General features: G+C 37.2%; 2 protein-coding genes across 8 annotated transcripts in view; one reads left to right on the forward strand and one right to left on the reverse strand.

Annotated features, from left to right (window-relative positions):
* Positions 1–13373, forward strand: part of LOC102544234 (sperm-associated acrosin inhibitor-like) — an 81242-nt gene that overhangs the window by 7040 nt on the left and 60829 nt on the right. The gene's annotated exons all lie outside the window — the stretch shown is intronic.
* Positions 667–11698, reverse strand: LOC140689406 (ovomucoid-like). 4 transcript variants are annotated; one of them, XR_012064335.1, is made up of 6 exons: positions 11566–11698; positions 10952–11251; positions 10375–10415; positions 9165–9344; positions 8330–8460; positions 667–893 (listed from the first exon to the last, which is right to left on the reverse strand). XR_012064335.1 is itself a non-coding variant. In XM_072950123.1 (4 exons), exons 1-4 carry the CDS (start codon positions 11609–11611, stop codon positions 824–826), a joined length of 288 nt encoding a protein of 95 aa, XP_072806224.1. In that variant the 5' UTR covers positions 11612–11698; the 3' UTR covers positions 667–823. The 4 variants fall into 4 exon arrangements, 1 of the variants encoding a protein (XP_072806224.1); XR_012064338.1 differs by lacking the exon at positions 9165–9344 and having other exon boundaries at positions 10952–11145; XR_012064333.1 differs by lacking the exon at positions 9165–9344.

Here is a 13373-nt window from a genome sequence, read left to right on the forward strand (position 1 = left end):
GAGATTATTGGGTTAGTTGGGGGAAACTTTTTGGAAGACTTTGCTTTGGATTGGTTGCCCTCAGGAAGTGAGGGTAATTCTATGATGTGGTATCTTAAGAAGTCGTCTTTAGAAGGAGGGAAGATAGGCACAGGCTAAGGCTGTAATTGGTAAGGAAGCAGCAGTCACTCGTACTAGCCTAGATGGGGGAATGTATGTTTGTGTTTTGCCTGTGTTCATCCATAATTATGGAGTAATATTGTCTTTGTCTTGATTTGTCACGGTTACAGGGCAGCTTTGTCTGCTGTTAATGTTCTGTGAAATTGTTTATGTTGACTAGAACACCAAGGCCTCGCTGTGAGTAGGAGGCCAAACTATAGCAATGCCAAAGTCAGCTCCTGGATGTCATGGGTTGTTTTTCTCTTTCTCACATTTTATCATGTTTTTAATAATCATTTGTTTTCTTGCTCCCTTGCTTGACTGTAAACTGCACAAGGACACAGACTTATTTTCATTACCATTGAGGACCCAGAATCTAGCCAAATCTCTTAGTTTCATGAGGACTTAAAGAACAGTCACTGCATAAATGAATTGTCCAAATAACCTGTTAAACTGTGAGTTGCTCAAAGTCAAAGGTCACTTCCTATTCAGCCCTATATTTTTAGAAACAAACACAATTCAGGCGCATCTCATTAACTGTATCTTCAGTTAAAGAGGGGATTTCCATAGGATAAGATTTAGTGATTTTTTTAAAAATAAGGAAATATAATGAATTCATCATTTTGAAGGAAAGATGGTGCACAATTCGAATAGGTTCACTCATGACGAACGAAGGAAAATCACTTCATGTTTCAGGTGTTTCGGTCTTTCTGCATTTTCCACTGTGTTGAACTTCTAGAGTGAGGTTCAAAGCTCTAAGGGAAATTAATACAAATATTTAGTGACCATCTGTATTAAATACAACCTTTCTTCCTCCTACTTAGTTGTACTATTACAGGAATTTTAAGTGAATACAGTTCTTTTTTTTTTTTACATTTTTTATTGATTCATAATCATTTTACAGTGTTGTGTCAAATTCCAGTGTTCAGCACAATTTTTCAGTCATTCATGGACATATACACACTCATTGTCACATTTTTTTTCTCTGTGATTTATCATAACATTTTGTGTATATTTCCCTGTGCTATACAGTGTAATCTTGTTTATCTATTCTACAATTTTGAAATCCCAGTCTATCCCTTCCCACCCTCTACCCCCCCCCCGGTAACCACAAGTCTGTAAGTGAATACAGTTCTTGATTTGTAAACTCCTGACTTACAAATATCCCATACAAAGATTTGCCTCTCTCCTCACTACTTCCTTCACTCTGGAGACTCTGGAGACCCTTCTAACCTTGTTATCATGGTGAAAAATTATTAGAGCTTTTAGCAAAGGTGTAAACTTGTATGTTAAGAAGTGGGGGAGGGACCCTGAGGAAACCCCGGGAAAATCTTTTTACTTTTCTCCAGGATTATCTTACTTGTAAAACAACCGTAATTAATGTGTACTACTGAGTTCAGCTCTTTGAGAGTCACTGTAAAAGTTCTCTATGAACTTCAAACAGGAAGAATTCTTAATGTGGGGGACAAAGAGCATAATGGTCAAGAACAGGATAAAGATAACTGTGGAAAACGTTAGTGAAAATATTTATCTTATTCAGCAGAAATATAATAACAGCAGCAAGCCAATTACTACATTTCATGATAAATTATAGTCAGTGGACTTTTGCAGTTGCATTTTTCATGAAGTGGTCCATTAAAAAAAATTAACAATAGCCACATAGGAGCTACTGTGAAATAATAAAAACATTGTTCATCTTCTGTAACTGTACTTCCTATTTGACTTGGGCAAAACAATTAACTTTGGAGTCCTTTCTTGTTATGTATAAAAAGGGAATATTCTCATCCCTGCCTACAATTCCGTATTGGTATGGCTTTCTTAGGTGCCCTGTTTAGGAAAATACTTGCTAAAAGCTATAGCAGGCTTTTAATTATATACCTGTGTTATCTAAAGTAATAGCCTGAGAGTAATAATATCTTATTTTTTCCCTGTTTTCCTGCACCTAGCACAGTGTTTGGAAATTACTAGGTGTTTATTAAACATTCATGAAACAGAAGGATAAACATGAAAGATTGTTTTGAAAAATTCGAAGACTCTGGTCAAATATAAGATTCTAATCAAGATAATGCAAAATTAAGCTTGAGGGCTCTGGATGTCAGATTCCTGGACTTGTTTTTTGGTTTCTCCCCTCATAAGCCATGATATCTCGTGTGTGTGTGTGTGTGTGTGTGTGTGTGTGTGTGTGTGTGTGTGTGTGTGTGTGTATATATACATATACATATACATGTTTTTATTGACATATAGTCAGTTTACAATGTGTCAGTTTCTGATGTACAGCATAATGCTTCAGTCATTCATGAACATACATATATTCATTTTCATATTCTTTTAAACTATAAGTTATTAAAAGAGATTGCATATAGTTCCTTGTGCTATACAGTATACACTTGTTGTTTATCTATTTTATATATAGTACTTAGTATCTGAAAAATCTCGAACTCCCAATTTGTCCCTTTCCACCCTCTTCTCCCTTGATAACCGTAAGTTTGTTTTCTATGTCTGTGAGTCTGTTTCTGTTTTGTAAATAAATTTGCCTTTTTTTTTTTTTAAGATTCCACATACAAGTGATATCATGTCGTATTTTTCTTTCTCTTTCTGGCTGACTTCACTTAGAATGACACTCTCCAGGTCCATCCATGTTGCTGCAAATAGCATTATTTTATTCTTCTTTATGGCTGAGTAGTATTCCATCATATAAATATACCACAACTTCTTTATCTAGCCATCTGTCAATGGACATTTAGGTTGTTTCCATGTCTTGGCTATTATAAGTAGTGCTGCTGTGAACATTGGGGTGCGTGTATCTTTTTGAATTAAGGTTCCCTCTGAATATATGCCCAGGAGTAGGATTGCTGGATCATGTGGTAAGTCTATTTTCAGTCTTTTGAGGATCTCCATACTGTTTTCCATAATGGCTATACAAAACTACATTCCCACCAGCAGTGTAGGAGGATTCCCTTCTCTCCACAGCCTCTCCAGCATTTATCCCTTGTGGACTTCTGAATGATGGCCATTCTGACTGGTGTGAGGTGATATCCCATTGTAGTTGTGATTTGCATTTCTCTGATAATTAGCGACATTGAGCATTTTTTCATGTGTCTGTTGGCCATTTGTATGTCTTCACTGGAGAATTGCTTGTTTAGGTCTTCTGCCTATTTTTGGATTGCATTGTTTGTTTTTTTGTTATTAAGTTGTATGAGGTGTTAATATATTTTGGAAATTAAGCCCTTGTCAGTCTCATCTTTTGCAAATATTTTCTCCCATTCTGTAGGTTCTCTTTTTGTTTTACTTATGGTTTCCTTTGCTTGCAAAAGCTTATAAGTTTAATTAGGTCTGATTTGTTTATTGTTGCTTTTATTTCTATTGCCTGGGTAGACTGCCCTAGGAGAACATCACTAAGATTTATGTCAGAGAATGTTTTGCCTATGTTTTCTTCTGAGATGTTTATTGTGTCTTGTCTTATATTTGAGTCTGTAAGCCATTTTGAGTTTTTGTGTATGGTGTGAGAGAGTATTCTAACTTCACTGAGTTATATGCAGCTGTCCAGTTTTCCCAACACCATTTGCTGAAGAGACATTCTTTACTCTTTACTATACCCCACTGTATATTCTTGCCTTCTTTGTCAAAGATTAATTGACCAAATGTTTGTGAGTTTATTTCTGGGTGCTCTATTCTGTTCCATTGATCCATATGTCTGTTTTTGTGCCAATAGCATGCTGTTTTGATTACTGTAACTCTGTAGTAATAAGCCATGATATCTTGAATGAGTCCCTACATTCTCCAAACCTCAATTTCATCATCTGTAAAATGGGAGTCAGTACCAATACCTACTTAGTAGAATTGTTTTGAATATTGAATGAGAGAATTCCTAAGTAGCACCAAGCACAGTGCCTGGCATATAATAAGCATTAAATTAAAACCAGAGATTGACACATTGTAATTGACTGTACTTAAATTTAAAAAAAAAAACTAATAAAAATCAGGCATATTTAGAAGTTTTTACGAGTCCCACCATGTATTCTTTCTAATATTTTATATTTTGGTATATATGTAATACATACATTTTCAAAAATTAGATCATACTGTGTACACATCGTTTTATATCCTTACATTTCCCCCCCTTTTTTAAAACTTAACACTGTGTCATGATTATTTGTAGAAAACTTAATATATAAGGTCCAGTGGGACTTTTTTTTTAATCGTGTATGATTTAAAAAGGATGAGCCTTTAAGCAAAATGTCCAGCCAGAGGTTTTTGATGTTCTCAAGCAGATAAACCTTCTGGCTGCCCCAGAATGCAGAAACAAAGTGCCAGGTAGAACCTGAACTGGGGTCTGAAGGATGCAGGGAGGCACATGTGCAATTAGTGTACAAATATAGATATGTGCTTGGCCCTTAATCTTATCTTGCACAAGCTCTGGCCCCACATTTACAATGTCTTGATAACCTGAAAAGAAGGCAACTGTAGGCTAAAGAAGATACATGTGAAAGTTGGTGACTCAGCTCATTCTTAGGTATGAAATCTCTGTGAAATTGCTAGGCGTAAGAAGCAGAATGGATTTCTCAAGTGGCCTGGGACAAGAAGAAAGTTGGCAGTAGAACATAGGTGTACTAAACATCAGGGAGAGGCATGGACAAGGATGTTTAAATAGCAGTACCGCCCTGGGAAAAGGAGCAGATTTTATTTGAGAAAACTGTACTTCCCTTCAGTCCTGCCATTGTCTTTTGAGATGCTAAGAACTACCTGGGGATGAAAACTGGAAAATACCAAACTTTTTGCCAGTAATTTCAGAGGGCATTGGAGCATTTATATTTGTAGCATTACCATAAACAGTGACACAACTGCTTGCCCAAACTGCTTCCCAGGAAGTATTCATTACAGATATTCTATAAATTATTGAAGTCATCTATTATAACACTTATTTCCTGTTGCATGTTGCTCTTAGAACTATTATGCTAAAGAGATCTATATATTATCCTTTGATAACACCTTTAAAACTTGCTGAAGGACCCAGAATAGTCCAAACAATTTGAAAAACAGCAAAGTAGAAGAATGTACCCTTCCTAATTGCAAAACTTGCTGCAAAACTACAGTAATCAAGACTGTGATACTGGCATAAGGATGGAAATATAGACTAATAGCATAAAACTTAAATAAACCCTTACTTATATTTATGGTCAATTGATTTTCAACAATACAGTGGAGAACAGTTTTCAACAAATGGTGCCAAGACAACTGGATGTCCATGTACAAAAAGTGAAGTTGGACTTTTGTTGAAGTTCCCCAACCTCGTACGATATACAGAAATTAACTCAAAATGGATCAAAGACATAAGTGTAAGAGCTAAAAATTGTAAAACTCTTGGAAGAAAACTCAGGAGTAAACCTCCACAACCCTGAGTTCATCAGTGGTTTCTTAGATATGACAACAAAAGCATAAGCAACAATAAATAAACTGGACTTCATCAAAATTAAAATCTTCTGTGCTTCATAGGACACCATTAATAAAGTGAAAAGACAGTCCCAAAAATGGGAAAAAATATGCAAATCAATAACCGATTAAATACAATAAATTGTATCCAAAATATATAAAGAACACTATAACTGAACAATAAAAAGGTAAATAATTGATTAAAAAGTGAGCAAAGACTTTGAATAGAGATTTTTCCAAAGAAGATGCACAAATGGATAATCAGTCCATTAAAAGATATCAAACATAATTCCTCACTAGGGAAATTGAAATTATAACCATGGGATACCACCTCACACCCATTAGGATGGTTATTATATATATATAAAAAAAGATGGACACTAACTCATTTCTGGTAAGGCTGTGGGAAAATTGGAACCCTCACATGTTGCTGATGGGATTGTAAATTGTTGCAGCTGCTTTGGAAAACAGTTTGACAATCCCTTAAAATGTTCAGACATAGAGTTACTATATGACCCAGAGATCCCACTCCTAGAAATGTATACCCAAGAGAAATGAAAAGATATGTCCACACAAAACATTGTACATGAATGTTCACAGAAATGTTATTTCTAATAGCCAAAAAGTGTAAACTACCCAATGTCTGTTAATGGACAGATGGATTGAAAAAAGCGGTATAGCCATACAATAGAGTATTAGCCATAAAAAGGCATGAAGAACTGATACATTCTACAATATGGATGAACCTTGATAGTCTTATGATCAAGGAAAGAAGCCAGAAACAGAAAGCCACATATTGTATGATTCCATTTATATTGATTGTCTAGAAGAGACAAATCGATAAAGAGAATATAAACTAGTGATTGCCAGGTACTGGGGGGATGGTAGAATGGATACAGGTTTATTTTTGTTGGAAATTATTCTGAAGTTAGGTAGTGGTGATGGTTTCACAACTCTGAATGTACTAAAGACTGCTGGATTGAGTATTTTAAAAGAGTAAATTTAATATTTACCCTGCTTTTAAGCTAAAAGCCTAAGGATAAATTCTTAGCACTGAGAAGTTATTTTTCATTTCCTTGAAACCTTGGGATCCTAAGAAAGTCTGAAGAAAGGATGGTAAGAGAGAGCTAGTAATAAATTTGGGAGAAGGAATAGCAATCATCTGTACAGTTTCTCTTCCCTCTAAGGAACCTCAGTGTGTGCCATGGAATTAGGACCACCACCTGGGAGGCCTACGAGATGAGATTTTGAGAATGTCTGGAAAATACTGTTGTACTCTTTGAGGATGACTATGGTATAGGTTATGTGGTCTGAGTGAAGGAAAGAGTTGGTAAAATATGGAAGGAGAACTAGTCGCTGGTCTGAAAGCACATTTGTGGTAAGGTGACCTACTATTTCAGTTTGTCTGAGACTGTCCCACCGTAGCACTCTAAGTTTCTCATCCCAAGAAAACGCTCAGTCTCAGGCAAACCAGGTTGGTCGATCTTCTAGTTGGAAGCAACATAACAAGGATACTGCTGGCCTGCTGTGTGACTGGCATTATGCTGGACCTCCTTTATGCATTATCTTTCTCACTTCTCACAGCCAACCTCCAGGTAATTACTGAAATTCAGTTACCTGTCCTAGCTCATATAGTCTAAATAGAAGAGCTGAAATTCCAATTCAAAGTCTACAGCATCAGTCTTCACTCTGAACCACACACTCATTTCTGAAAGACTGAGCCAATACAACAAGTGATAAATTTTCTTTTAAATTACCTATGAAGAAAGAGTTAAGTTTAGAAATGCTTTTTATGCCCATTACCATACCCATTCTCCCTAGAACTCACTCATACAATCATTTATTCATTTATTCAGTAAGTACTTATGGTGCTTAAGTTGGGCCAGACACTGTTAAGTGTTCGAAATAAACCGAAATCTTGCTTTCTGACTTCATGGAGCTTATGTTTAGTAAAAGGTCAAAAATAAAGACACAGAAAATAAAATATTTATGAGTTATCATAAGAATTATGAGGGAAACAGAAGCATATTAACTTGGAAAATATCAGAGGTAAATCTAGGTAGAATAGAACGCATCTATAAAGAAGGAATATTCAGGCTGAAAACTAGACGATGAAAAAGACCCAGCCTATGAAAATCATGGGGAAAACATTCTTACAGGAGAGGACAGTTTGCCCAAAGGTTCTGAAGCAGGAAAGAGCTCTGTACATTTGAAAATACGTGGAAAGAGGAATCAGTGTGGTCAGAGCATATTTAGCAAGTGAAGCAGGAAATATAACCTCAGATTTGTAAAGGTTTGTAAAATCTTAAGGTTTGGAGGAGTTACTAGATTTGCCAATATCACTTAACTGCAGAGACAGGACTCAACCCAAGTCTTCAGGCTGAGTGCTGTGATTTGTTGCTTTTAATTGTTGTCTTGAAAAGGATGATTTTCCTTACAGTTATGATTTTCAAACATTTTAGGAACAAAACTTTTTTATGTAAAATCTCATGTTGAAACCTCATGTTCAGCACAGGCAAAGGGAGGCTTCTCTGCTGGAGTTGTAGGTGGGACTCAGAATCTCAGTTGTTTAGTCCGTGTTACCCCCATACCCCTTGGGTTCAGCCAGTGGAACTGAAACCCCAATGACATTGTTTTTAGTTTAGAGAATCACATCTTAAGGAGTTCACACATTTCCCCAAATATGTTGGAGTGTTATCAGTCAGCTACACATTAAATTCTCAAAAGAGGGTTCTGTTTTGGTTTTGATGTTTTCACTTACATGTTAGCAAAACAGTACACGCAGTAGTTAGGATAGGTAACGTTATTAGAGGCACATAATAGGCTGACTCTTATGGAGCATACGCGTTTCCGCTGTACAGACTTCTTTTGATAATAACTGCATGAAAGTTCCTAAAACAAAATTCATAGGTCAGACTCTCTTAATGGCTTCTAATATAAGTACTTGGTTGTTTTATTTTGTACAGAGATGAGATAATGATAAGTCTTTTTTTAAACTTTGAACCTGAAAATGTCTTTATCTTAAATTTAGCGGAGTCTTTGGGATTTCTTCTCTGAAAGACAGCTGAGACAATACAGCCCTGATTCTTGGCTGTGTAATGGATAGCTGTGACTTGTTAGAAGGGGAGATTATTCTGGGAAATGGTAAAAATGACTACAACCACTGTCCAGGGGCCTTTGGACTCATTTTAGTTTCATCAAAACCCACCCTTTAACTCTTGTGCCTGGATAGGGACACCCTGGGTGGTCCTGCTCTGGTGTTGGCCACAGTTCAGTCTCTTGAATATAAGGGAGCTGGAATAGTGAGGGAAGAAGCTACCAGGTTTGGATTTTACCACCATCTCTCCATTTTATTTTGATTCCTTCACTACTACCAGAGTTGGAGAATTCTGGCTGGTCTTAGAGGAACTTGAGTGACAGAATAATTTGCAGGCAAAAAAGAGACTTGGGAAGTTCATGAAAATTGTGTAATGAGCAGATTAGGAAAGTGCTGCCACAATTCCCTGCTTTATAGGTTGAGATCACAGTTAGCGTGTATATCCAGGTTATCAGGCCACTGCCCTGTCTACAGAACTTCAGTGGCTCCCATTACTTACAGGAATGCTCCCACACTTCAGTCACTTGGTTCATGACTCCTTCCAAAGTCATGTGTCATTTTTCTTTAAAACCATTTTTCTTGAATTGGCTGCCTTTTAAAACTTGACTACTCACATTAGATTCATTCTAAGCATGAATATCCATGATGTCTTGAATTTGAAGTTGTAATTATATTTTTCCTAACAAACATTTTAAAAGATATAATTGTTGCAATAAAAGATATCCATGGGCATATTCACTAAAATCATCACTAATACTATTAGAAGGTATTCAAGTCACTCTTGGGAAATACTGTTTATGTCTCTTATCTCCTAAATATTTTAATGATTAAGCTCACATAGTTTGCTCAGAAGGCTTTACCAAAGAATTGATTCTTTAGTGGGTTCCTAAAGGAAGAAATGACTTCTGAAATTGGATGTAAGTATGGAAAGAAGGATAGTTTAATTAGGGGGAATTCTAATACGGAAACAAACTGGACTGGCAGGGACCCCAAAATAGTTAGCTAAAACCTGAAGTAAGAGAAGGAGAGTTCTCCTTTTAGAGAGAAAGAGGCTGGGTCAAGGAGGATATGCAAAAAGTTTATCCTAAGGATACTTAAAGTCAGTGCTTTCAGAAGGGAGCCTCCTCAATCAGATTTGCATTTTAAGAAAGCCCATTCTTCTGATTATGGAGAAGATTAGCACTGGGATTGACAAACTTTGCCCATTAAGAGCCAGGTAGTGAATATTTTCCTATTAAAAGCCATAGGTTCTCTGTTGCTCAGTTCTGTTACTGCAGCCTGAAAGCAGCCAGAGACGCTGTGTAAACAAATGATTGTGCCTGTGTTGCAATAAAACTCTGTTTTCAAAAACAAGTGGCCATAGTTTGCCAACCTCTGGATTAGACTAAGTGCAAGGAGATGGCTCTTGCAATAATATGGGCAAGAATTGAGAAGGGCTTGAATGGAAACATCAGCAGTGAACTTGGAGGAAAAAGTATTAAAAAAACAAAACTTAGCTTTAGTTGCTGGTAATAGATAAGGAGGTGAAAGAGCAGTAAGAGATAGGGATGTGTCCTGGTTTTCCTCAGAACCATATAAACTGGCATTTCTATAGATCAAAATGGTCAAATATTAGCAGTTACATATGGTTTAATATGGGTCAACCTAAAAGAAATGCTATATGCTTACGATTGGAAAAATCATTCTTAGGCAGGAAGTAGCAGACTTACCTCGTAGTCAGTGTTACCAGGATTGTTTGCAAAAAAAATATCTAGAAAAAAGGATCCAAAAAAATGTAGTGTTGAGACGTGAACAACTAATTCACCCATTATGTAATCCCATGTAAATTAATTACCATGAAAATCATGGAAAAACACGTGGCTCCACCCAAGCTTTATCTGGCCATGCCTGATTCCCACTGTTTACTTCTTCGCTTGCCTGAGACGCTTAATGTGCCACCTGAGAATTCAACCTTAGCCCATTCCTGCTTTAATTCTGAGCTTAGGCCGGAGAGATTTAAACCCAAGTTTCATCCTCTGGGACTCAGCATATCATCCGCTACTGGGCATCTCACACATTGTGTGGACTCATTTTAGAGAAAAGTCTAGTTCTTGATAGTTGTCCTCCTAGTCACCTGCTAACAGAACTCTTAGATACCTGCCTTCATTTTTTAAAATTATTATTTCCTGTCTTGAAATACTCTTTTTCCAAAATCTCTCTGCTTCTAAGGAAGCCTCTTCCTTTGTTCGGGCCTCTGTGTCAACAGGTGCTTACCCAGACTATTAAGGATTCCTGTTACCTTCGTACCTTATACCCATTTCATAGCCTTGACTTCTTTCAGCTGCTGCAGCTGAGGCTTCTTGCCTCCCCTTCAGCCTGCACCATCCTGCCAGCAGATTCAGTTTGCCATCATGGACTCCCTTGTTGGTGGCATTTTGCTGGAGTTAGTTAGGAAGAGCTGAGCCCTCTCTTGAGCTTTGTTTTGGTAGCATCGGGTTGTCCTGTAATGGTAAGCCGTGTCCAAAACTGACACTTCTTTGTGTACGAGGCATTTGTGTGCATTCACACACAAAATACAAGTGTGTGGCAATGTCTGGTGGGCAAGGACTAGGAAGAAGCAGGAGAGAGGATATTGATTATCAACTCGGAAACCAATTATTTGTCAAATGTTAGTTACACCCTTTATGGATCATCCCTTAAAATGTCTTGAGTCTAAACCTGTCTTTGGCAGAATTCTTGGGATGTTAGAAAATGAATTGAACCACTGATACTCATTTTAGTTGAGGCCTTGAATTCTTTATCTCTGAGAGAAACTTCAAAGTTTCACAAATCTCTACATCTAAAAACTAGTTACTGTCAGCTTGTTACTTCCCTTAGATTAATTGTTTACCCCGTCCTGAGATTCTTTGATAAATCCTTACGTGTGAAGTAGCCAAAAGCCAGGACAGCCACAAAGAAAGTTTTCATCTTTTCCCTAGGGAACAGTGTGATTTAGCCACAGGAGTTCTTTCAGTTAAAAGTTTGATAGCAACTTCTAAGGCTCAGTTCTCTTGCTCCGAGGGCTGTGGTTCCATTATGAGAACCTCAGACCCCATTATGAAGTCACTCGGCAAACAATCTGTGACACCAAGGGTGAAGTCACCAGGTCTCTGAAGACCAAGAAGACTTCCAGGGGGAACTGTTTAATTCTTGACAGGCTATGGAGCTATGGCATGATAGCATGCCTTAACATTGTTTTGTTTGATTGTCAAATTATTATTCAGTTTCATAGAAATATATATATATATATATATATATATATATATATATATATATATATATATATATATATAACTAGCTAGAAGAAACAAATGTGAAAAAGATGAACTTAATGAGTAATTCTGGGAAACTATTTCAAAATTTACGTATCTGCCTTTAACACCTGCTCCCCTCGACCCAAAGATTCTGATTCAGTAGATACAGAGTGTGACTCAAGCCATATAACACATGGGGGGAGGGAGGGTATAGCTCAGTGAAAGAGTACAGTGCTTAGCATGCACAGGGTCGTGGGTGCAATCCCCAGTACCGCCCTTAAAAATAAACAGATAAGCCTAGTTGCCTCCCCCCCTCAAAACAAAACAAAACAAAACAACCCCCCCAACCAAAAACAAATGAAAAAAACACAAGAAATAAAAGACCTAACACAAACACACACACTTAAGTGCATGGTGCTGTCTGATTTACCTCTTTAACTGAGAACCAATGGATTAGGAGACCACAATTTTCTACTAAAGAAAATCTGGGTCCTTTACTCCCTTACTTCTTGAAGGCAATTGTTCTATTCCGTTAGGTCAGTCTCTTTATTCTTTATTATTACCATACTCATTCCTACTTGCCTAGTCATAGCATCTACTATCTCATATTTAATATGAAACATATTAAAGAAATAATCAGGAGGCATGCGTAGAAACTCAAGTCCATTATGTGTGATTTCTGCCATAAAACCTGGCTTGCATAACAAGGCAGGGTCCTGAAGGTCGTGAAAAATCAGTAATTCTGTACTGAAGGTTGTGCTATGACCAAGTGTAATGGGGCTTAGTTCAGATTGTTACCAAAACAAAGACATGAGAAAATCAGGCCTAACTTTTAAGGAAGGATGTCTTATTTTAAAAATACCATCAGTTCTGAGATTTTTCCCAGAACTTCTTCCTGGGAAATTTGACTCCAGAGGTCACCAACCTAACCACTCCATTATTTAGCATTTTGGCCCATCATAAAGAGCTCACTGAGGACAAGGATCATCTTACTCATCATTGCATCTTTGGCCTCTAAGAATTGGTTAAAAGACTGTGGTATTAAAACAATTTTCTGAACACTCCAGTTGCTTAACAGTGAAACAGGCTGCTTTATGGAGGCCTGAATTCTGCATCTTCAGGGTTATCCAGGCAGGAACAAAAGTTGATGATCTCTCAGAGATATGGAATAAGATTCCTCTCTGAATGGAAAAATTGAAGGAAAAGATCTTTCGCCTTTTTCAAGCTCCGTGATTCTATGCGTCTATGATTTTTTGATAGTCATAAAAATGCATTTTCGCAGTGTCTTCAGGCAACTGTGAGGTGACAGTATCTGAGAATTCTTTGGGCAGAGGTGGGCCTGCTGTTGCCTGGGGCAGGGGTAGGACAGCACTGAAAAGAGAGGCACTGAAGACCCATGCAAAGCAAAGGCAAAGGGACAAGAGGCAAGTGCTGTT

The sequence above is a fragment of the Vicugna pacos genome, chromosome 3 (assembly GCF_048564905.1).
Source record: "Vicugna pacos chromosome 3, VicPac4, whole genome shotgun sequence".
Classification (NCBI taxonomy): Eukaryota; Metazoa; Chordata; class Mammalia; order Artiodactyla; family Camelidae; genus Vicugna; species Vicugna pacos.

Coding starts and splice junctions, on each gene's coding strand:
- LOC140689406 (XM_072950123.1), bottom strand. CDS start 11,611: ATGAAAACTTTCTTTGTGGCTGTCCTGGCTTTTGGCTACTTCACAC. Junction 10,416..11,565: donor GGCTTTTGGCTACTTCACAC/GTAAGGATTTAT, acceptor CCTTTTTTCTAG/ATATTTTTTTTGCAAACAAT. Junction 8,461..10,374: donor CTGGTAACACTGACTACGAG/GTAAGTCTGCTA, acceptor ATTTTGTTTTAG/GAACTTTCATGCAGTTATTA.